The sequence below is a fragment of the Etheostoma cragini genome, chromosome 18 (genome assembly GCF_013103735.1).
Source record: "Etheostoma cragini isolate CJK2018 chromosome 18, CSU_Ecrag_1.0, whole genome shotgun sequence".
NCBI classification, from domain to species: Eukaryota; Metazoa; Chordata; class Actinopteri; order Perciformes; family Percidae; genus Etheostoma; species Etheostoma cragini.
Window position 1 is genome coordinate 5,640,478 of NC_048424.1, and position 26,181 is coordinate 5,666,658.

Consider the following 26,181-nt stretch of genomic DNA (forward strand, 5'->3'; position numbering starts at 1 on the left):
CTCTCTCTCTCTCTCTCTCTCTCTCTCTCTCTCTCTCTCTACTGTGCTGTGCAGCGCTCTGGTTGGGTCTGTGAAGCCGCTTTTTGGCTTCGGAGCTCCATGCGCAGAGGTAAGGAAGAAGGCTGGAGGGGTTGGGAAAAGGGGATGAGAGAGGTGATGCATGAATGAAATAAGGAATTGATGGAGCTAGAGAGAATAGCCTATATATATATATATATAAATATATATATATATATTCCCCTATATATATATAATATATATGAAGACCAGATTTCAGTTGCGCTGTGCGCTGTGACGTGCCCGATAGTGTTGACACGGTCAGTGCTGCGATGTTAATGTCAGAGTGAGGAGCTGGTTGCATGTTCACAGTTCTGTTTAACATGTCGGAGATGCACGTGTGCACGCGGAGGTGTGCGTGAGATGATATTGATCCCACCTGTGACTGAAAGAAGCGTGCACTTGGCTGTAAATGTTTGAAATCTATGCATGAGTGTGTGAGTGTGTGTTTGATGTGTGTGTACAATTCAGCATCTGAGTGTCCACTTTGGGTGTTTGGTGAAAAAATGTGTTACTGTTTTACAACTGGGCCATGAAAAGCGACTACAAGTAAAAGAGAGAGAGAGAGAGAGAAAGAGAGAGAGAGAGAGAGAGAGAGAGAGAGAGAGAGAGTCTAACTTAGGCTGCAGGTGTGTTAGGGGAGTGGAGCAATCCTTTGAGCATAGAGACCACAGACAGTTAAGCTGTTGGAGACAGAGAGATCTACAGTGTGTCTATTCCCATGGAGATATAGATATATCACCACCATCCATCAAACCTAAACTCTCCAAATGTATATCATGTTGAAGATATGAGCTTATGTGTTATGAGTTATTATGATTGTTCCGTGGGGTCACATTTTATGGATAGTTTGGTTGTGTTTAATGTTCTGTCTGATTGGACTTTATGGTTAAAAGTATGGGGACACCCCTGCATATTTTTGTGTGCTTTTAGTCTGGGTCTGTCCTTTATGGTTTGGGCCCTGATAAATTAGCTCCAGTTTAGGTAAAATAACATATTGCGTGGATTGCAATGCTATTTAGTATACATTTAATAGAGTGCCTCCAACTTTGTGACAACTTTGGTAAAGGTTTTTGAATTTTTTTTCCACATTGCTACATATGTACACATGTGCAAAGCAAAATCCATGAAGAAATGGTTTCCCAAGTACGTTGGAAAAGAACTTCACAGATGCACAGAGCCCCGACCTCAACCCCATCCAACCCCTTTTGCATAGAATGCGAGCCGGGCCTTATTGCCCAACATCCGTGGCCGACCTCGCCAACGCACTTGAGACTTAAAGGGAAGCAAACCTCCACAGCAGCTTCCAAAATATGGTGGAAAGCCTGAAAGCAGAAGAGTGGAGGCTGGTATAACAGAAAAAAACAATACTCATGGTTTTGGAATGAAATGTTCAACAATGATATGTGGGTGTAATGTTCAGATAACTACATACTTTATTAAAACCTGCTTAAAGGGAGAAAAAATCCTGAGCCTGAAACTTTTTTATCCACAGTGAAATGTTTCGATATGCACTCATTAAGGTTAAGTTGACTGGCAAAACAGTTAAAGTCCTTTTTACAGTACACAATAATAAAAGTCATCATTTTTAAGAAGAACAAAGTTTTGGATACATTTTTACTTCTTCCATCCATATGTCAAACTAAGAGTCAATGTAGATTTTCATATTGCAATAATATCCTAATCCTACATTGAATCATTGTGTAAAAAACAGTTGGTCAGCAAAGGCGCTGTCGCAGCGGTAGCCGTTGATGCCAGTGACATCCTCGTATGACAATTTTGTGAGTAGCATCTAATGACTAGCGAGCACTTTCTTACCGCTGCTGCTGTACAGTGAGTATCTTCCCTGAACATACGCTGCAGCCGGGTGCTCCATTTGAGGCACCAAGTGCTAAACGGCTTCCCGTCTCCACCTTTTTCATCTTGTCCTCTATTCATGCCCAGCGCCATTTATTTTTAACTCCTTTCTCAACTAAAGCCACACTCTTGCTTTTCGACAAAGATCCCCCCTACTTTGCATCTGATTGGCTAGAACTTATTTCATTGGTAGGTGGACGTTTGGATAAACCCAGCGCATCAAAAATAAATCCCGTGTGGACTTTTTAATTTATTTAGTTTTCTAAAATATTCATAGCCCAGAAATCAGGCACCATGCCAGAGTACTTTAAGTTCTGCGTTAATTAGAGCAGCGTTCCTCTCATATGATTGGTAGATGAAATCAATTGACTCGAAAACATAAAACCGCATGCATGTTCCCAAGTTTATTCTGACACCTGGACCTCTTTGCTGTGTGTAGTAGAGGTTGTAGTAAATTGATCTGTGAGAAGAAAGAAAATCCAATTTTCCTGGATTTAATTTTGTGAATATTAGAATAAATGTGTCACTAAACTGATTTGGGAGCATAGCTGTATTTCTTCACACAGAATGACAATCAATAGAGTACTGATTGTTGTGTCACACATCACAGTTTTGTATTATACTGTACTGTTCATTTCTTTTGCAACAAAACTTTTGTCATTTTGCCTCCTTGTGCATAAAAGACGGCTGCCCGCTGGATTGATGGTGTCCCCTAGTTTTCAATCAGCCCTAAACGTAAAACATCGAGACATTCTCATCCGGTCTTGCCTGGAGCGTAGAGGGTGGGTGTTGAAGAAAACTGTGTGTGTATATGTGTGTGTGTGTGTGTGTTTGTGTTGCACTGTGGAGGGTCCACAGGGAAAATGATAGCAGAAACAGTGAGAAGTCTCACTCTGCTCCTACCCCCTGTCATCACAGCGTATGATGAGAAGAACGTAGTGTAAGTAGGTTAGTTTAGAATAATAAATAGACATTAATACAAATAAATTACTTGATATCCTAACATTGTATGCAAAATTGGATTATTTCTGGAAAACATCCTTCAGTGCGGTATAGTGAAGGATCCCTGCATTGTTTACCTCGTGCGTCCATGCCAATTAAAAATACACTGGTTAGCTTTCAGAGGGAAACTAATTAGCTTTAAGTTCCTTCTAGCTGTATTTTTATTCTTTTGTGATGCAGAAGAGTAAGAGGTGCACACTGATGAAAGCATCAGCCAGCGTTTGTGCTCTTGTTCAAAAAGACATTACAATACTCAACCATAGTCATAGATTGGAAATGCAGAGACGAGTTTTAGGCACTTAATAAAGAAAGATTGAATTCAAATTGACATGTTGAAATAGAATTCATACTGTACCATAAACACTTCTTTGGAAAACTCTGGAGTAGAAAGAAAAAAGCAGTAAAGCAGTGAAATGGGACTATTCAAGTTAAAAACCTCAAAATCATATTTTAATTATTCTTAAATAATAGTGCAGGCACTCCTATCAGCATTAAGGGGAAAGTAAATAACATATATTTATCCCTGTTAGCCTATTCAACATCAAGTATCAGTAAACATCTAACTCTATTAGATGTTAGTTAGATATTACGTATGTTTTGTTTTCATTGTTCCGTCAAGTTTGGTCAACTTGACAGAACAATGAAAACAAAACATATGTAATGTTTTTTACAGTTTCTTTAAAACAGTTTAAAGGTGATTATGGCATCTCAGAGGGAGAGGGTGAGACACTTAATCTCTGTGGGATTTAGGCTGATGAGATGAGCGTATTCAACCTAAACATTTCATCTAAATGCAAAAGCAAGAGTCAGAGCAACTGTTGGGGGTATTGATCCCAGCTACATGCCACACCTACCTAGAATAAAGATAAGACAGCAGGTTCAAAGCCATTCATTCAGAAATCCTCTAAACTCTTCTCCTATTTGGATTTTTTAACACATGAAGCATGCCCTTGTCTTCACACAAGAGGCTAAAACATGCTCACTCTATTTGGACGTTTTCTCTTAAACTCAGCAGCTGGCTGGCGAGTGTATTGATCTAAAGAACCGGTTATAGAGTTATATAGTTAAAGCTACGAATATGCTTTTACCAATAGACTTTCTCTCTCCCCCTCGCTATCTCTCTCTCTCTCACACACACACACACACACACACACACACACACACACACACACACACATGCACACACATACACAATCTGCATCCACCCACCGAGACAAACAAGCAGCGCTCTACTTATAGTTCACAGACAGCATTAGAAGTTTGTTTTGAAAGCTGAAAGCGGCACATTGTTTGAAAGCAGCACATTGTTTGATGCAGCACATTGTTTGCAGCCATCCAAAAGTTCATTATTGATTTTAGAATAGAATAGAATAGAATGCTTTTTCTTGTCACTATACATACTACACTATTGTGTCATGTGCAACAGCTCAAACAATAAAACAGTGCCATGAAGAATAACTGTGGTAAGGGGCATGTGGGTATATGGGGCAACAAAAAACGGGGTTTGGCCACCCAGAGAACGTGGCCCACCGATGAGAAAGAGAGCGACATCATGGCTTTTCAAAACAAGCAAAGTGGCAGTTAGTCAGGCCCTTTACTATTTCTTGGCCTAGCGCTATTTTACTGTTTCCCTGTTTCCAGTCTGTGTGCTAAGCCAAGCTAACTGGCTGCTGCCTGAAGGGTTTTATTTTCTACACAGACATGAGAGTGGTTACTTTATTCTCATTATTCTCGAGTATTTTCCAAATTGATGAACTAATCCTTTAAAACAAAGGCCCAGGTGACAAATCTGTGGATGTTCTGGTCTTAATTACCCTGCTGCTTGTTGACATACTGCTTATTTTCCAACTGAGCAAAGTGGGCACTGCTCATTTGGAAAATAAACAATTTTGTTTGTGGAAATATGATCAATTGGAACTGGAAATATGGGAATATGATTATGAAGGCCCCATGTCAAAATCTATCTTTAAAACCTTCATTATTTCAGAGGATATTTTGTTAACATGGGGCGTGCTCCTTAATTAATGTAAGTGTAATTAGATTACAACAGAGCAAACATGGGGACCCAACACCTCACGTTTTTTCTGGGGTGCCCCACCAGATTAATTGTCCAAAAAAGACTTGGTCAAAGATGTTGATACAAGGGGCGTACGCTATCTCACCCAGAAAGAGAGGTCGCCCCATGTTGGCTGAGTCCTACAGCGGCCAGGGCTGGAATCCAACCTGCGGCCCTTTGCTGCGTGTCACCCCCCATCTCTCTCCCCTTTTCATGTCTATCCACTGTCTATAAAGGGAAAAGCCCCAAAAAATAACTTGGATTGGGGATCTACAAATGCAAACTGCATTTCCCATGAGCACTTGCATGACAAAGCACAGCTGTGGTCTATTTGATGTCTTTAAATGCTCTGAGATTCTTTTTGTCAAATGTTTGCCAATTTTTCCATGGGAATGGTGCAGCGTGGCCTTCTTCCCTCCACATTTGACTGTTTGGGGATTTTTGCACTGCAACGTTTCATTGTGAGTGTGTTGATTTGTCATTAGTATTTTACTTCAACCTGACTGGAAACGAGAGAGCACATGCCCCATTTTAGAGGGTAGGGAGGATGATTTTACTAGTAATTTAATCTCACTCAAAGCTCACTTCATTTCATTCCATCTTCAATTATTTCGTGAAGTAAAGCAGGTTGACATGCAGAAAGTCTGATTCCTTGTTTTGTACAGTTTCTTTGTTTAAAAGTAAAGTTGACATCACTGATATATCACCTAAAGTGGAATAAGATTGTTATGTCTTTAGATTATGATAGTATCATGGAAATGGAGATGTCATTGCTATTAGCAATGCAGTCAATTTATTACAATTGATTTTGGATGCAACTGCATCAACATTCAACAGAAAGAAGCCTTTGCACCTTCTGAGGACTTGCATTTTCTTTTGTGCTTTGCACAAGTTTAATGAAGTAAGGAATTGTTTCAGATGTTTAATACAGTATTCAACGCGTTCCAATGCATTCCTTTATACTACCTTTTATTTACACTCAAGATCATTGCCCCGTATTTAAAATGTCATGGAGTGAAATTACAAAGACAACAAAACAGTACGGAAAGGAAGCGACACCAAATTAAAAATAGAAAGACAATTAAATCTTTTGAATTGCAAAAACGATTTGATAAAAAAAATTAGGATAACAAGGATGCAAAAAAAAGTACAAATATGTGAAGCAATTACAAGTACAAGTTTTTAAAAGCAGATTTCTAAATTGTCAAAAAAGCACAAGTGAGTTGATTTTAAGGAAGTGTTATTTGTTCCAGGAGTAAGTTGCCCTAAAGTTAAAAGCAGGTTTTCCAATTTCAGACCAAGCTCATGGAACATAAAGCAAAAACCAGTCAGCAGAGCGAGACTGATAAGGTCCCTCTGAGTAACGGAGAAGTTCTGTTAGCGTGGTAGTTTACCAATGAGAGCCTTATAGATAAAGAGACACCAGTCAGTCTCATGTCTTTCTTGGAGAGGAGACCACCCACCCAACACTTTCATAGGAAATACAATTATGTGTACCATAGACATGACCGGTTATGAATCTTTCTCATAACCGGTGATAGAGTGATAGAGTCCAGGGATGTAAGAGTTGAATTTTGCACACCGATGTGTTGTGATGGACACCAGCTGGCTGGAGATGAATATGCTTTGATGGGTAACGAGAGGTAGTTGCGTCTTCCATTAAAGATCGGCTAAGGGAAGAGAATACTAGTCCCAGTTATGGTTGGGACGTAATACGCTGGGACAGGGACACTAGTTTAGTCGGACAATGAGAGATCTATGGAGACAGGTAGAGTGCAGTCAGGAGGAGGAACAGAGGCCTTTCCTATGAATCAAGATCAACATGCACTGGATTTATAAGCTCCCAGGTCCAAGGCCCCGCCCCTTCCTCTTGCCACTGAACTTCCTGTCATGCTAGGTGTAGTTGGTGAACTACTCTCTGCTGGTGCATTTAATTTGGGAGATTAATTGAATTGTTATCTGAAGCTGGTAAGAGTTCTCTGCCATTTGTTTGGACCCCCTTTTCTCCTGTTTTGTGGACACCCAGGAAGATTAGCACTGTGTGTTTTGGTTTGACTCTGTAGCTCAGTTGCCATTTTCTTTCCAGATAGTATGGGTTTTTATTTGTTGTTTTGGCCTTGGAGAGCCTGACGTGTTTTACAGCTTCTACTTTTGGTTGGGTTACCGTGTATTACCCTTTTTTGTTTAACATCATCAATGCATATATGTATAAATAAATATAGACATATATTTATATTGTGTATTACTTTCATGTGTTAGTCTATCCTTTGTTAGTTTGAGTTTATGATTTGTGTTACTTCCTAGTGGCCTAGTGCTCTCTCTTGGTGGGAATTGTTGGGTTTCTGTAAATAACGTCAAAGAGTACAATCTAGACCTGCTCTTTTATGAAAATCGCAGTGAGATAACTGTTTTTGTTATTTGGCGCTATATAAATAAAATTGAAAATTGAATTAAACTCATCTCTCTGCACACTGAGCTCCACCGGATCTTCTTAGAACGGTGACGCCGTCATCGATCGAGTAATGATTGGTCAGTAGGCGGTGCTTTTACATCGGTTGGACTCTAATCTGCAACCTAACCTGCGCCCTATCAGGTTAGGTGTTCAGCATAAATTACAACAGTGATTTTACCAGGTAACAAGTAATTCCCCCGTCGTGATACACGAAACCCTGGGTTGAAGTTACCTTGTTAACACCAAATGTTGCTCTGCAGTAGGCCGTTTGAATTGGCAGCATTTCAGTTTTCATCCTCTTTATTCTAACAATCTCTTGTTTTCTACTTTAGCCTACTCTTCTCTCTTCTTCCTACATACTACATCTCTCCTCCTTTGTTCTTCTACAAACAGATCATAAAAATAAATGTGCAGTTTTAGAAATACAGCTAAAATTATTTCTTGATTTCCCGCAACTTAAATTATATAAAACTATTGTAGCCTACGCTGTTAAAACATGTGTTTTGACATAGAAACATAATACAAAAGAGAGGGATTAATTTTTTTTAAATAATTATTTTCTTTGTTGGAGATATAGTTTTAACCAAGTGAGGAAAACAGTCCAATAAGTTAAAATCCATGTATCTGAGATTTCCCTTTTCCATGTCCATCATGTATTTTCAGGTATGAGAGAAGAGTTGGAAAACATCATCAGTCAATGTGAAAAGTTGAGTTTAAAAATACATTATTTCCTCATTGTAAAACAAGTTTTAACAAGTTATAATATCACTACCTATAATGGCAAATAAGCTTGTAATGTTCTTTGAACATCTTATAAATTATTGAGATGAAAAAAGAGAAGCCGCACAACTTCAAATAGATGTCTTCTATTTGCCTGCAGCTTCAATCTCATGACGGCCGAGCACGAGGAGGTGCAGAGAAGAGATAACAGAACTAGAATTGATGATGCTTTCTTTTCATACATCCCGTCGGTGCGGAAGACAATAACAAAAGACAGGATAGATGGGAGACCAGAGTCCAGTGGTGAGTTGTACTGTCTTATTCATCCCTCCCTTTCTCTCTCTCTCCCTACAACAGCTTCCACACTGAGGAGAGTGCACAAAAGGACTTAAAGAAGAAAGAAGAGAAAGACTTGACGTAGATAAAGAAGAGAGCATAACTCAACACAGTAGAAGAAGACTGAAATGGAGCCTGTTGTCATGGCTGAGGCAACTCAGCAGCAGCAGGTGGAGCAGGAGAAGCAGCAGGTGGAGCAGGAGAAGCAGCAGGTGGAGCAGGAGGAGCAGGTGGAGCAGGAGAAGCAGCAGGTGGAGCAGGAGAAGCAGCAGGAGGAGCAGGAGGAGCAGGAGGAGCAGGAGCAGCAGGAGCAGCAGCCGAGCGCTGTGGAGGTGACGGAGACCGACGAAGGGACTGAGGAACCGAAGGAGAGTGTCCAGACGACACCGACCCGGCCTATGCTGTCCATGAGGTCCATGAGCACTGTGGACCCAGACGACGACTCCCCCAACATGATCGTCTACAGAAAGGTAAGAACAAAAATGAAACATTTTTCTCATTTAGCTGACACTTTTCACCCTAAGTGACTTCCAATTAAATGCTTTCAACCTTGAAGGTACAAACTCCAGACAGTAAAAAGTAAGTGCAAGTACATTAGCTTTAAACAAGCCTGTATGTTTTTTTTTTTTTTATCATCCAAGTTGCACTTGGAAGAGATGTGTTTTGAGGCGTGTGGCGATAGATGTGTAGGCTTTCGGGCCATCCTGATGTCAATGGGGAGCTCATTCCACCATTTAGAAGCCAGGACAGAAAACTGCTGCTGAAAGTTGACAGTTTGAGCATGGACTACTGTTTGGTCTCTTTGACTTGTAGTTATTATGTCTTTCACTTTATGTTTATAATACTAGAGACAAAGCTTTGGTAACTGAGCGATTTAAGTCCAAGGTTTTACTTTTGAAGAGGTGAACTTGTTATTTTTGGTGTGTCAGGCTCATGGGAGAGCTTTGAATTTCCACTGGCACACTAAGGCAAGATGCTAAGTGCTATTTAAAGTGTTGTTATGTAAAACAGTTGTGCTTTCCAAAACTTTTTCAAATCATGATCCCTCACAAAGTAATTTTTTTTGTTTTTTCAAATTGCACCATTCCATGCAACCCGCACACTCCCCTTATGCATGTGCATTCTTTTTAGCTAAAAATGTCACCATGAATATCTGTAAGAACTTTTTTAACAAACTCAAACATATTTTTGATTAAAAGCAATTGAACAACATTGATATAAAACACACAATCTACTGTATATGAACTAATAACAATACTAAACGGAATGCTACACACCTATTTTCACGCTGAGGAAAATAAGTCAGCTGTTTTATATTTCTGTGCAGATTTGAATACAAATTGAGATTGTTTTAATATCCGTTCAAACATGAAATGAACTCACAATCACATTTTTAAGGACAAAAAATTCACATTAACATGTCACGTAGATTTCCTCATTAGTTGTTTCATTTACCTTATTTACCAGTCGCTTGAAATATTGAACATGTTTCCTGAAGGGGGGGGGGGGGGGGGGGTTTCTCTCAAGAGGGTTCAGCTAGGCACTTCTGCCATATTTGACGATTTTTCCCTGCAGGTGAAGCACGCTGGTGAGGGACAGCGAGCTTCCCCTGTCTACAAAAACTCAGAAACCAAGTATCTTCCAGCATACCGTCTGATTTTAGTTACATTTGTGCGGTTCTGGACAAGTGCTGCAGAATCCAGCATTGTAGGATTTATTGGGGACTCTAATGTGACTGTTTGGCAAAAAAACAGCAAGCTAGCCACACTGTTGTTAATGTTCTGGAACAATCTAAGATGAAGATTTTGAAGAATTTCTAGACAGATGGTGTATGGAGTTACAGATTTTAAAATAAAGCTAACGTTTTTCTCTTGGTCAGGAAAGGACAACTTATTACATTTTGGGAGAGAAGGGTTTAAGCAACCGGCAGCAGAATCTCTTTGTGACTGCAGTGTGATTTATGAGCAATGTGGGCTACATTTTAAAAGAATGAACAATAGAAGTGGTTCACAAGACTCTTTCTGAGCCAACTCTGGTCCCTGGTGGACAAAAGGTCGAGCTCATAAACGACCAGGAAGAGAAAAAGAAAACTACAGGGTGACCCTTTAGTTCTGGTACCTTTTCGTATCACAATTAACTGGGCAATTGTTGTTTAAAGAAATGGTTTTGGTAAGCATGCAGCCTGCTAAGAGGCCAGTCATTATATGTGGCTGACGCTGACTTTTAACCTTATTGTGAAAGGGACAAGAGCTACAGTTTCTCCCATGCAACTCAATCTAGTTTATCATTGTATATCATCCAGAACGTAATAAAAGGCAAGAAATGAATCTATTCCGAAGGCAATCTCCTGGAGAATGAATGCAGGGACATGTGAATATAGATATCTTTCCCCTGCAGTGTTTTATCATGATAGATGGACTGTGAAATAAGAGTAAGGGTTTGCATGGTGCCCTGATGCTCTTTGAGTAACGGCTGCAAAAATACTCAACATTCAGGAAAGAAGAGATCCGATACAGACTGCAACATGACATAAAGTTTACATAGCATTTGGGGTGATTTCAAATAGGGCTGGGCGATAATGAAGGAAATCTAATATCACAATATGTTCTACTTCTATTGATACTGTAACGATATTTTAGTATTGACTATTGGTGCTTTTACAAAATATTTACACAATGAGATTTTTGATAAATAATCATCAGTACTGCGGATATAATGATTAAGTGGGTACAGGCAAATAATGCAACAGCCTAGTAAGTTCAGAAAATTACATCACTTCATTGTGATGCAGCCTTTAAAATCAGGAAAAAACAACACTATTACGCCATAGTACGTTATCCAAAATCCAAGACAATATCTAGTCTTGTATCACGATATTGATATAATATCAACATATTGCCCAGTTCTAATTTCAAACTTTTCCCCCAATGTTCTAGAAGGTGATGTAGCAACATCTGTAATGGAAGAAGTACAAGGAGAATCTGGCAGAAATCTGGAGGGAAGTGCCACTACACTCAGAGTTCTGCAAAATTCATGCAGTAAAGGGCTTCATTCACATATGTTTAGCGTGTTGATGAAGTCAAAACAATTTTTTTTTCTTGAGCCCACTGTTTAAGATGCAACACAGTGTCTGCATCCACAGCACTTCTAATCAGAACAGTAAAGACTTAGGTAGAGCCTTCTGGTGGCAATTGTGCTTTACAATCACAGTGTATTTCACCTTGAACTAGTAGCTTTTGTTGGACAGTGTGCCAGTTAGCTTAAAAAATTTGGTGTCTGGAGAAAGTTGTATCCAATTCACTGTACTAGAGCAGTGTTTTTTAACATGGGGTTGTGAGAACATTTCTGGGGGTTGCCAGATGGTTAGGGAGGAATATTGGGGAGGATGTTTGGGGAGGAACATATTTTAGTCTGGGGAATGATTTTTACATAAATGTGTGAAGTTTTGGTACATTTCATGTGTTATATTCACATAATCAGGAGTTCCTGGAACAAAGAGGGTGCTTTTCAGGTTGGTCAGAGAGGGAGAGAAAAGTCACAAATGGATCAAATTCCACCGAGCCCGAGCACCTGGATAGCTCAGTTGGTAGAGCGGGTGCCCATCTATAGATATTTTCTCCTCGACGCAACAGGCCTGGGTTCGACTCTGACCCGCGGCCGTGTCATTCCCCCTCTCTCTCACCTTTCATTTCTTCAGCTGTTCTGTAAATAAAGGCCCAAAAATGTCCAAAAAAATCCACAGAGCCTGCACTGTAAAAAGCAACCTATAGAATCTGCATAATATGTGGGAGGTAACAATTTGCACCGTATTTTTTTGGGATAGATTTCACCATGTTTTGAGTGAAGCGTATCTCCCGAAGAAATTCGGTAAAATCTGGAGCCCTTTGGCCAAGGCTAGGTGCTAGCTGCTTAAAGTAAATTGTCAGCATTATTTGTTTAAATATATTAATTAGAATATTCACAATAATCACTCAAAATCAGCTGGGGGAAACGCGTAGAAACAGCTGTTTACATTGGTTTGCATTTCTTTCTCTCGTCGTCGATGGGGGTTGCAAACAGCAACTATTGCACTATTACATTATTGCAGGGATACCAGGCAGAAACCTAATTGCATCATGGTAGGCTACCTTGAGCCTCTGCATACGTTTTCTTCTAGTTTAACCACAGTTGAGCAGTATGTAGCAGTGTGATGTAGGTTCTAAACAAAGAGCACTTCAGACTCAGAGCACATTGCAGTACATCAGTCGGTAGAGGTCTTTGTCATTCTTCCAGTCATTGGATATAACATGACGTAAATATTTAGTTTCCTCACTCACAGCAAGAGGTCTATCTGAAAAATAAAAAGGTTGGAAAAATTATACTTTATGTCATAATCAAGGCCGTACTGAGAACACACCTTCAGTATCTGCTGCAGCTGAGCATTATATGGACAGAGTAGGACCAGATCGTCTGCATACATAAGATGATTAACAACAGTGTTGCCCACAAGACAGCCAGTTTTAACCTATTTAGCTGGGTTGATAATTAATCAATAAAATAGAAGACAAAATACCTCCTTGCTGCACTCCATTACCAACAGCGAATGGAGGTGATACTACATTGTCCCACTTAACCTGAAACGTTTGAAGGGCATACAAAAACTCTCACTATAAATTAAGGGGCATCTGGCAATTTTACAATCGTTCATGCTTAGTTCTGTCAAATGGCTTTGCCTTTGTACCTGAACACAATCTCTTTAAGAGCATAGACACACAGGTCATGCTTTCTTATGAACCCAAACTGGGTCATCCGTGCTCCTCACGGATGACTGAGCTTCTCACCCTATCTCTAAGGACCCCAGCCCCCCTCCTGAGGAAACCCATTTTGTCCGCTTGTACCCTGGATCTCGTTCTTTTGGTCATGACCCAGCCTTCATGACCCTAGGTGAGGGTAGGAATGAAAATTGACCGGTACATAACAACACAAATGTAACGATAGTAAAATCATGCAGTAAGTAAAATCTAAGAGATTCAACTAGTACACACAATTATTACAGTAAAATAAAGGTGGATATGGTGAAAACTATAGTGTGTTGGGTATGCCAATCTAAACAGATATTTTTAAATTGTGATTTGAATTGAGAAAGAGAGTCTAGTTGACAGATGTGTGGAGAGAGAGAGTTCCAAAGAGGTGGGGCAGAGCAGCTGAAGGCCCTTGGTGCTGAGTCTGAATGATGGGACTGCTAAAAGTGCAACTGTGGAGAAACAAAGTGTTTGGGGAGGAATGTAAGGAATGAGGAGGTCTGAAAGGTATTTTTAAAAGAAACTTCAAATTCAACATTAATTTGAGCAGGTAGGCCGAATGAGAACGCTTTCTGGCCATTATGAAACAGACACGCTAGACAACATTAAGTCATACATTAAATACGCACAATATAAACATACAGAATACAGTATGGGGGAGCAAGGTGGTGGATAGCTTTGAAGGTTAGCAGAAGAATTTTGTAAGAAGCCAGTGGAGCTGTGGAAGGGTGTGATGTGGTCCGTTGATCTGGTGCGGGTGATGAGCTGGGCTGCAGAGTTCTGGATGGATTGGCAGCGATGGAGATATTTGAAAATAGATATTTGAAATTGCAGTTGAAAACTACTGTTGAGCACTGCCTAACAACTACTGATAACAGAGCCTTTAAACCCAGGCAAAGGTGGTGCCATAATAGGATTTGGTGTTCGGTGGTGTTCCATTATCAAAAATCCAGCATCTCTGCTTTAAAACAACACTTGATCATAAGCTGAGCTGATTATTCACAACATTTTGCTATTACACGAAAGATTGCTTTCTAATGAAATATGTATGTCCTGGACTGCATTTCCATTAGTCTTTTTGGATGAGTCATCATCAATCATCCACAAACCTAAAGGGGGAGGAAAATGCAAATCGTGCTCCAGATTCACCATGTACAAACCTTGAGGACACAAAGTATCAAGCGCCATGTAAAATTAAGATTAAGATTAAGATTTCAATTTGTTTTTGCTTCAAATTTAAATCCTGACTTTTAGCTAATGGGTGGACAGTTTTAGTGGTTGGAGGGTTACATTAAGGCAGAACATAAGAGCTGATACTGGGTGAGTGCTTGAAGAGTAATGAGGATTTGAAGTGTAGAACAGAGAGCCAATCATCTGCCAGTAAACGGTGGCCGACTTTGTGTCTTTTCCCTTTCTTCTTTTTCCTCCACCACCTCTTCGTTTTTTTTAATTCATTTTGATGGCTTTGTCCCTCTGTTCTATGTTAGTCTATTTTTTCAATTTAATTTAATTCTCTCTTTCTCTATATTCCTCTATTCTATCTTATTCCATTCTATAAGCTCTATTACGTTTACACTATTTTATTTTCTCTTTTTTTATTCTGCCTGATTCTTTTAACTGTCTCATTCCGTGTTATCGTATTCTATTGTCATATTCTGTTCTATTCTGTCTCATATTTTGTTCTGTGCAATAAATAATCGAATTCTATCTTGTCCATGTGAGAGGAGTGTGTATCATACATCTACACAGAACAAACAGCACATGTTTGTGTGTAGACTATTATTTCCCCCTCACCACTAGATTACATTTTTTATTGTCAACATCTTGTGTGTGTGTGTGTGTGTGTGTGTGTGTGTTAAAGAGAGGGAATGAAAAAAATGGGATGCAGAGTATTTGTGTGTGTATTCCAGCGTATTGCACCTTTTTTATTATCCTATCTCCTGTCTGACAATAGCAGCTGTTGAACTGCAGGCCTGTTTACTTGACCAGCTGTTTGTACCTGTTCTCATATTCCTCCGAGCTGCTGGAACGTGCTCATAAATAGAGCTCAGGGGTTAAAAAGCCGCAGTGAGAAGGTTGATGGATGCTGCCTTTGCAGCAGGGGCTCACTGCTGCACAAACCTGAGTGCCTTTAAAGGACCTTCTCAGAGTTTTTTGCCTTTGGTGCCACAGTGAAATATATTAGCACACTGTTTGCTCTGAAAGGCAGTTTATTTTGAGTGTTCATTCATTCAAAGTTCACCAACAAGTCTCATTTGTGTGCTTTTCAAAACAAACATGCTTTTCAAAATGATTCTGATATGCAGGGTGCAATTTGCCGGGGAGGGGATGAGTCAGATTTCCAAATGATTCAAAAAACTTATCTCAAATTTGTTCACAAATCGCACCATGTTGATATGTAACCCCTGTGGTGAAGGTGAGGCACCGGAAATCGTTTAATCTGGTTGAAATGAATATAAAGGTTGTGGTCATCATGGTGTGGTTATAGATGGGAAAAGATTGTCTTCATTAAAAGCAGGTAATACACTAGACAGGACAGAAATATTGGTCTCAGCTGTGGAAGTCAGACGCTTTGTACAAAAAAGCCATCTCTCAGGTTTCATTAAGGGACTTCATCTTTTAAATATTGAGGGAGAGGTAACCCCAGGTTTGGCTGTTTGAGGAAATAAAATGTCATTTCAGGACAGTCACCGCAAAAAGGTCAATGTCAGGAAAGTGCAGTTGATTGAACTCAAAGGTTAACTACGTTTTTTTAGAGTTGTGGTCATTGGAAAAGTGGAAAGATGAACCAAAACAGCTTTTCATAGTTTTATTTTGTTTTTTTTGACTTTGAATGAAGTGTATTTTATGATGCTAAAATGACTGTTTAATGACATGGAGTATGGTGGCTTTAGAAAACACAATCTCGCGGCTGTTTTTATTTTAAAAAGTATCTTACTCTTTAACAGAAAGTCAACCTCCTTAGAAAACCTTTCTATAATGTTTTGAGACACTTAGAATATTGATCTGAGCCTGTCAGTGTGCAAAACAAGTACTTTTGTGAAAGGAAATACCAGCAGCACAATTGTTCTATAAACTTACGTTGTAGCTTGTTTCACCGCTGCCAACTGCAGCGATCTCGCTTAATACAGACCAATGTCAAAGATTGTTGTTCCTATCAGTCACTTAAACACTGAAACAAAGGAAAGAAGAAAAAAAACGGTAGTCACCCTTTAAACATTTGAAGAAAAAGCCACGTTTTGTTGTTGTTTTGGTGGGTATAGTCATACATTCTTGTATCTCAACCAACCATCAGTGGGCTTTGGTCTGCACCTTTGTGCCCATTGGTTGGTCCCAGTTCGCCGCATGTTGTCACTGTCCCCATCTGCAACAAAGCCAGAGGCCAAAGAATCGTGTCCTCCAGGGGATCAGTAAAATGTCCACAATATCACAATCAAGTATTGTAGGCTGAAATGCCATGAAATGTTCTTGAGCACATTTGATGCTAAAGGTTCAACCCTTCATTTTATTGACACCATGGCCTTTGCTCTAGTACCACCAACATTTCTGACCCCATTGGTAAAACTTGACCAGTAGAAAATTCATCTGTTCATTCCATCCCACACTTTAATTTATTGATGTGCAATGAACAGCCTCAAAGGCTACAGAAGAGGGTTGTTTTCTTATTTCTTTCAAAAAAACATTCTGCAGGTGCATTTGAATTATTACACCTTTTTCACTGCAGGTTGATGCAGGAAAACGTCAACATTAAAGGGGTTAATAGTTATTTGTCGCTACAATAAAATTTATCAGAATTTTAGTCACCTTCAAAATCAGATTAATCGTAATAGGCTTATCTTATTACAAATTATTTTTGTCTCCAACCTAACCAAAAATGTCATTAGCATGAGTTACTGTAGTGCTGTCTCCCCACATAAGACCCATCAGATCTCTAAATGGAGAAAATGTTGATTACATGTAGATAATTCATCCATTATGTCTACAACTAATTGAATAGATTTACTCTATTGGATTGGACACAAAAAAGCATCAATTCTAGTTCTCCAGTGGATTTGTTGTCTTGAAATGTTATTTTGCAGCAGAGAAAAATCCGCAAAACAAAAGAGAGACTTTAGGACAAAATAAAAAATTCTTGATAGGCTTTTTTTTATTTCACACAAATATCAGAGACAGACAAGATCTCTTGTAAGTCTTCTACAGAGTTTGAGTTGAGAGTTTCTGCTGTCAGCATAAAGATCACAAAGTCTGTGAAAATTCTAGCCAGTCTTTGAAAAACGCAAGAGCATAAGTAAGATTTTTTTTTTGGATTCTCAATTCCCACTGACTTCATCTATTTCACTGTTTTCATGTTTCAAATGCCCCAACAAAATGTCCAGAAAAGTTCAAAGTAGTCCAGAGGAAAAAAAGGAAACCATGTATTATTACGCAATTCTTCAGGTACATGTTGGTTTTCGTTTCAGCTGCCCATCCTTTGATGTCTAACTGTGACTTTATTAACCTCCAGAGGCAATGTTTTTCTCTTGCATACGTGGCCGCAAGAATTTGCACAAGGGATCCTCTAATGTGTTGAAAATAAATGCCAACAAATAAGAATCACATTAAAGGTCTAACTCCTACAAAGAATCATCACATTATAATTGTATGGAGGACATTTGTAAAGTGTTTATTTCAGTGTGATTTACTGCCAGTATTTTGACTTAATTTAATAATTGAATTTAGTGTTAACATGAAATCCATGGTGCACAAGGTGATGACCTAATTTTATGCCTTTGGGTTTCTGAGTCCCTTTACGAACCATAAAATTCCACTCATTCCTAGTCACTGCGATCCAGTGCATATTTATTAGGCAATTTCACTTGGCAGAGATATTCATTGGTGAGCAAGAGCATGAATCATATCTCGCTGCAACCCATACACAGGTTTCTCCTGAACTCTGATGGCATCTGTATCCAAGCAGATACTCCAGATCAAGATTATTACTTTGTTCACGTAGGAACATCTTTACTCTTTACTAGTTTTTTGCAGGAAACCGCTGGAGAGATTTTTATTCTCACAGCTCACTTTAATGCCTGCTGGAATTATTTTTTCCATTTGCCTTAAAAGATTGTCTGGTGTATGGTTGCATTGTTTTTTTATTTAGTTTTTAGCAGAAATCATTTTGAGCAAAATTTATAAATCCTGCACATTTACAAAAAAAATAACTGAATGATACCCATTACTTAAAGCTGCTAAGCTCTCATAATGTGAGAACTTTAAAGCACAGTGTATGTGGATTAGTGTGTTCTGGGTTTATACGGAAATATGGTGTGCATATACCTACACTTACAGCTGTTTTTTGTGCTTTTGAGTGTGTGTGTGTGTGTGTGTGTGTGTGTGTGTGTGTGTGTGTGTGTGTGGCTTGTCACTTAGTGAATGACTAAGTACATCTAATCACAGCGCAGCCGCCTGCAGATATCTGAGGAACGTTCATCACAACAGAGCTGGTAGCCTAATCAAATCAAGGTGATGGGGAGATGCTAATTGGTGGAGTTTAAATTGCAAATTTGAAGATGACAGGATGATCGCTTTCATCACATGTTTTTTTCGTTCTGCTGTTTTTCAATGAATCTTTGCTCTTGGTGGTTTTTGGTGATGTGTTCCTGAAATATGAAGGTACAGTTGTTGGCATGGGTGATTCCTTAAGCCACTGATGGTTTTTGAAGTGAGATCAAGCAATCCCAAGCAAATACTGTTTATATGTTAAAGCTTAAAAAAATTACAGGCATGATTTTAACATTGAGTTGTATGTAGCCTCATTTCCACAATCCACATCGATATTTAAAGCATTAATCATTGAGATCTTTGGCTATTTGGGTTCAGCAGGGATTGGATTTTTGGTAGTATATTAAAAGTAATGGAACTGTTTAGGACAGGGGTCTGGCCAGTATCCACTGCAGAATCTGGTGCTGGCAGTGAAAAAGGGGCAGAAGTCCTTCCCTAGGAGGGAGCATTCCCTGGGCCGGCAGAACTAATGACATCCTGAGTTCCCACTGAGTTCCTGTATCATTCTGTTCTAATCCAAATAAATCCTCCTCTGTGTACACTTAACAGATGCACTTATTAAATGTGATATTTCTGATTTTTAATGAATAATTGGCACAATCACTGAATCTTTGATGTTTTAACAGATCTAGGATAAAATGAGTAAAGTCGGGCACCAACCAATGGGTGTTGCTCCTTCGTTGCTCACTAGTGATTAAAGATTGATTAGAGAATTACACACAGGCTAAAGGTTGGATTATCTTTGATATTTACTCTTGTTTGAGTGCTAAAGCAAGCTGCTGAGACCTACTGTGTGTCCGATGTTATCAAAAATTTCCAAGCACCAGAGCCCAAAAGGGAACATTAACAACTTTACAACCAGATGCACTTGACTGAGTTGGACCTGAAGCAGTTTCAGAGTTCCTTGTAAGCCCAGTCACTTGTTTACTCCTATCTGAAAGCAAAGAGCTAGTTGGTTTCGTGGGTCTATTGTGGCATCAGTGTTTTTGTCATGCTCTGGTTGTGTCAGACAGCAGGTGTCAGAGGAACCCACTTGGCCATGCTACTCTGTCAACACTTTGGATTTTCACCTGTTCATATGAATCTAAAGTGACTGCAACCAATCTGTAGGTGCATTTGGGAATTTACAAGCAGGTGTGTGTGTGTGTGTCTGTGGGTGTGTGGGTGGAGGGTTTGGCAGCACATCAGTGAATATCTTGGCTGTTTTTGAACTGATAGTGATACTATACACTACACATTGATAATTAATACTCACATTGATAATCATTTATTTTTCTTGGCAGATGCCCAGTGGTGGTCATTTACTTAAGTATAATTACAAGGTACCTCTACTTACTTGAGAAGTTTAATTTTATGCTGCTTGATACTTCTACTCAACTACATTTCATTTCCCTGTATGTATTTGATAGCTGTAGTTCCTAGCTAGTTAATAGTTGTTAGTTTCTAAATTGGCATGTGACCCCTGACAATAACCGTGCGTTCATGGGCATCGGAAAAACATGTTTCCCAGTGAAAACGTCATCGTTTACATTACTTCATGTGGGGATCAGAGGTGGGAAACTAAGACTAGATTTAGCTAAGAGTTTCCCAGTTGGTGATGCGTTGTCGACAACTGATGTACAGAAACACGGCCGAGGATCATTCAAATGTGTTGAATTGAGGTTAGAGTCTCTTATAAATATAGCAAATTCACGCATGCATGTAACATATTTTACCAACGTCCACAATGTGCTATCACTTTAGGTTGTAGTCCTCTATTGGTTTCAACAGAATAACTTAAATTAGTTATAAAAGTTGTGTGCTATTTCCAGTAAACCAATTCAAGTCAAGTAAGCAAATGTTTTGAGCTCTTGTACAAACTGTAGTGAGGGAAGTAATACGTGATTGAAGAGCTTTGGGGTGTCCTTCTGTTATTGTGGCCTCCATGTTTTCACACACCTGATGCTCTAGGCTACGCCCAACAATTGGTGGCAGTCATGCTACAAGTACGTTTGGCAAATGCCAATATAACTGAAAAGAAGTACACGCATCCCAACCATGTGAACGCTGGCAGTTAGAAAACCAAGGTAACCACGGGCCGGTCCCTGATATTCCCAGGGGGCATGAACGGACCGTCCATTCTGGACTGTCCAGCTGGGGCCCCTCATCACTTTTCAGAGGTCTATGACATGTTAGCAGCTCCACTAAAGAGTTTCCACCTGTAAACTTATTAAATAACTCAAACACTGTGGAAAAATTATCGAGTATCATCCAATTTTTTGACATTTCATCAGACAAGACATATTGGAGAAAAGTCCTAAATAAATTTAAAGTTCATCAAACTACAATAATAAGCTACTATGCATTGATGCATCAAATGTGCAGTCTACATGGGCCATTATTTGCAAATTAGTACTTTTACTTTTGATGCTTAGACGTTTTGCTGATGATGCTTTTGCTTAAACAGAATGATGAATACAGGACGTTTAAAGAAGTATTTTACACCCGAGTGATGATGTGAGTGCTTTTTCCACTACTTATGAAAACACAAAATCTGTTGTTTCATATGTTGGCCTTTGACACAGTATTTTTACTACATAGCCTGAAAACAATTTTGAAGTAATATCAATGATGTTTTGTTTCCTTTTTTTTTTTTTTTTTTACAGAGAAATATGGCTTTTTTATTTTGATGCTATATTTACATAGGTTTAAACTTTATCTTAATATCCCAAAGAAAATGGTTTTTCAGTCAGGGATTAAACACATGGATTACAGGAAGGCATGATTGGCAACTTCCAAATAGCTGTAGTTGATGCATAAAAGCAATATTTAAAAAAAATAAAAATATTACAAATATTACAACTTATGCCAAGCCAAATGCAAACTGATAAGTTCAACATCTGTTGAAGTCAAAGGTTAGCTGGAACACTTCTCTACCGCTGTAAGTCTAGAGCAGAGTGTGTATTTGAGCCATTGTGTAAACTACATGTGAGCTTTATTTATGATACAGATACTCACGGTAAATAATGAGCATGTGCAACAACACTCAATTAATGAGCAGTTCTGTTTATCTGGGTTTTGTGGCACCAGGATTCTTTGTTGTTCATACAGTGGTTTTTGTCAAATTGTTTAACCTAATAAATCTCACAGCTATTCATGGTGTAATAGGGATTACCATTTTGTTTTGTTATGGAAACAATGACGCAGGCATTTTCTGGGTTGTAATCAGATGTAGCGCAACCTCCTTGCCGTGAAATTTTGTCAGAAATTACAAAGGATTGCACATCAAAGGACTAAAACTACACAAAGAACATTTGAGCTTTACACACACACACACACACACACACACACACACACACACACACACACACACACACACACACACACACACACACACACACACACACACACACACACACACACACACACACACACACACATTATTTATGAAAAAGGGAGCGTGAGAAAAAGTGGAATGGAATATATTTAGAAAGGTGTTAATATTTGAATGGAAGGTCGAGCTCAGCAGTGAATAAAGCCATTATTGTGCTAATGCACTGTAGACCAGCTTCAGCCCAATGTGGAGACACCTGTTCTGTTCATTGGAAGCAGCCCACCAAGCAGACAGTGACAAAACAATGAGGCAGCACAGTCCATTCATCCTCCAGCTGGGACAGGATGGTCCTGACTACAGAGGTGCAGAAATATTAAATATGTTTTAAATGAATAATAAAGGCATTTCATGCAGCATCTGAACATCAATAACTCATCTCCACATTCATTTTGAATTGTTGAATTATTTTGTAACCAAACAAACTGTGATAAAACCCCTTCCTGCCTCTTTTTTTGCTATAGCATTTATAATTTATTAGGAAATTTGACAGGTTTATTTTTATAACAGAAAGTTAGCTGGTTACCAGTTACAACTCCGACGTCACAACCAACCAGACCGCTGTGAGGAGAGTCTTTTCTCGTCTGGGACAGTTGTTGTTGGTGATAAAAGCCTCTACGGCACAGGGTTTGATATTTCTACCCAGGCCTGACCACCTACTAAGATTTTCAGCCCAAACCGAGGCCAGTATTTTCATTCAAATTTACAGTACTTCTTCTCTTGTATAATTACACATACATAGACACGTTGATGACTTATTGTCAGTCCCCCCCATCACAATGAGGTAAATAGGGAAGCACATTGCAACCACTAATGAAATAAAAGGTTTGACACCTTTTCTCGTAATTATGAGTTACTTTCCCATAATAGCGAGATAAGATCAGGATCTTGTAATTATAAGTAAGGTTAATGTATAGTTATCAATCCTCGCTAACCTAGGCTACAGGATAAGACAATGGGCAATTATGCATTTCATCTTGCATTTATTCCCTTTTATTAACAGAAGCGTTGCTACTGCAGAAAGAGAGTGATTTGCCTTCTAAAGCCATTCTGTCCGACAGTAATTACCCCCTTTACATGGAATTTCAGATTTTGTGTTCTGGCTCTAGGTTCTGATTGTGTGGACGGTGGTGATGAAGATGGTGGTGATAATGATGTTGTCTATGCTGATGTTGGGGAAAATTTGTATTAAGATGGAAGAGATATAGGTCATGTATTCAAATATATCCGGTCACTTTGCACTTTATTGTGGGTATTTGTGGCTGTTCCCTCATTCTGCTGCTTTTTTTTAGATGTTATTGACGCTATGCTTTGTACACATGGAAATGTCGAAGTCGGTCACCAGTGACTATTGTTGATCTTCTAGCCCACTGGTACATGGGTCAACCCCTGTATTGAACCTTGCTGCAAAACCAGTTGCCCTCTGGAGACAAAAATAAAGTTGAAGTTGAAAGTTTTCAGAAGGTCAGACTGGCTGGGCTTCCACCTGAACAATCCCAACAACCTGCGCAGTGTTGATGTATTAATATTGATACCATCCACATTAAGTAACATCTTTAAGATGTTTTTCAGTCTCTGATCGCAAGGAGGAAATAAAAGCGATGGCGCCATCATTACCCACTATCTTGTCCTGTAGCCTAGGTTAGCGACAATACACTGCAGCCTTAACTTTTCTTACAATTACGAGATCCTGATCTCGTTATTATAGCAAGTTTGTGGTGAAGAGAGAGAGGAAAAGGCTTCCGTGAGTACGAAGTATGCAGTAACGTTATAGCTGTGAACATTATGAGCGTATAATGTCATTTGCACCTGGAACCCTGGAAAGAACCACAGCTGTGTGCCACATACGACATGAAACTAATGCTTTATGGGGCCAAGGCAGTGTTGGGTGAAGAGGACAAGATGCAGTGGGACTTTACTTCTAAGGGAGCTCAGGGATCCACAGGAACTGATGTAGCAGAGGTTGTAGCGCCAAGTGGCAGGTTATAAGTAATGAATGTGAACTTTTGTCAGGCAGGCTCCCCATGTAGCCCTGAGTCCATTAGGGAACTTGGTTGGAAAACACACGCACACACGTATGTGCGATATGGAAGTAGGACTACACATTCTTTTTCCATTAGTGTCTCTGCTGTCTCTCATTCTGCCTGAACTAATTAATCTGTAGCTGCTCGCTTTCCTTCTCTTCAGTTTAAACACAGATGACTCGTTTGTATTCTGTCTTTTGTTATCCTTCCAGCTTTGTTTTTACCCTTTTGTTTTCTGAGAGATGTGTTCATTTACAGACCGAGCAGCCACAGACCCCTCTGGTTCTTCGTCTCTCTCCAGCCATTATTTGAGTTGCTTCTTTTCATTGACATGACACTGGGACAACTCATACATCCATCAAAGCTAAATAAATAGAGAACAACATCGACCTATTGAAAGACGATCAGATTCCTGCAGTGTCCCTCTTCATTTAGTATTGTTGTCCATTTCCATGAGTGGCCACACGCAGGATTTGATCACATCCATAAATCATTATGGCATTCATTTTTCAGTACCAACATTATCATAAAACACAGACATAAAAGAGAAAAATTAAAACATTGTCCTGTATTGAAATTGCATTTTACACTGTTTACCTTCAGGATGGATTTTGCAGGAAATATGCTAAATTTCTTGAGAAAACCAATTTAATGTGAGACCCTCAAGGGACGGTTGTTGTGAGCAAGGTAAACAGAGCTAGAAGCCACATTCAGTTTGACAGGAAACAAAACGTTTTGTTGAAGTTCTGAGAAAGGTAAAAGGAAACTCACTATTGGAAGATCCAGGTCTCCAATCATCTCAAACAACATTCTTATTTGTCACAGTTAAAAAGGGTAAATTCTTAACATACAAATGAAACAATATCTGTTTAAGCATGACTAATTTGCTATGCCGGATAACCTAGATTTTGCCTATACATAACCACCAGGGTTCAAACAAACTTTTAGTATCCATAATTTAATTTAGTTGTAATTTGATGCCCTCCTTTTCATAATGTCAAATAAACCAAACAAAACTATTTAAATGTTAATCATGTTTTAGTTGCCAGGACTGAAAATAAATAAAATACATTGGCATTTAACATTTTGCAGATATGTTCAGTGGCAGTGAACAGTGTTAAGCTCATTGTGTGAACATTATTGTCTAAAAGTTGAAGTTTCTCTGACGTAGTTTTTCTCCATTTTTTGTTAAAGTGATTTTGTTGTTGTTTTCTTTACCAGGCTGATTTACTTTGACTGTACTACCCCCACCCCCCCTCTACACTGTACCGGCCTCTTATTTTGTCTCACTGTTAGCAGAGAATATACTTCAGTAAAGGGAGAAGTAGGCCAGACTAGGATCGGAGCCAAGGGAACCCCAGAAGCTCAGTGCATTTGGAGTTAGTGGGGTTAAAACATATCTGTAGTTTCATCTCAAGTTTGACTGATTTAGATACATCCGACACCCATGGGTGCAAGGATTTGTTAATGAGCTATAGCCTGATTAGCTTGGAACTAGAGAATAAAGCTTTAAAGGGGATGTGAATGAACATGTCAAAGCAAATAGTAATTGCATTATTCTACTCTTACCACCCCACACACACACACATTTCAAGAGAGCAGAATCAAAGTGGGTCCTCTACAGCAAAACACTTAATTTACACACATACAGAGTGGATGGCAGTGGGAGACTGCTTGTAAGGTGTGGTTGGCTAATCCTTGTGACACAAATCAAAAGCACGTGGAGGATGTGCAAACAGTATCTATGTCTATCTTCATCTCCTTGCTTATCAAAGATTGTCCTAACCTGACCGAAATACACTTGAGCAGGTGAGGTAACCATAGACTCCCAGCTAATATTGTTAGTAGTAGTAGTAGTAGTTGGTAGGAGAAGGTTTTAATAATACAAAACAAGAGAAGCTGCATGGGTTGTGGTCAACCAATCATAAAGTATTAAGAGTGTCTTAATGGTTGGAGCCCTTGCTAGACTAACTGTCAAATCTGAG

The 26,181-nt window shown here is 39.2% G+C and overlaps 1 protein-coding gene across 6 annotated transcripts in view; it reads left to right on the forward strand.

Annotated features, from left to right (window-relative positions):
• Window positions 1-20: 20 nt before the first annotated feature.
• rgs6 (regulator of G protein signaling 6) overlaps window positions 21-26,181 on the forward strand; it is an 82,831-nt gene continuing 56,670 nt past the window's right edge. For 2 of the 6 annotated variants that reach the window (XR_004660463.1, XM_034900520.1), the window contains exons 1-2: window positions 5,368-5,433; window positions 8,502-8,950. Coding sequence is in view for 5 of the 6 variants with exons in the window: in XM_034900520.1 (XP_034756411.1) it covers window positions 8,609-8,950 (342 nt within the window). In the remaining variant the exon portion in view is untranslated. Of the gene's footprint in view, window positions 110-5,367; window positions 5,434-5,789; window positions 5,874-8,501; window positions 8,951-26,181 lie in introns of those variants that run through there. The other 4 variants (XM_034900523.1, XM_034900524.1, XM_034900521.1 and 1 more) reach the window with 4 other exon arrangements.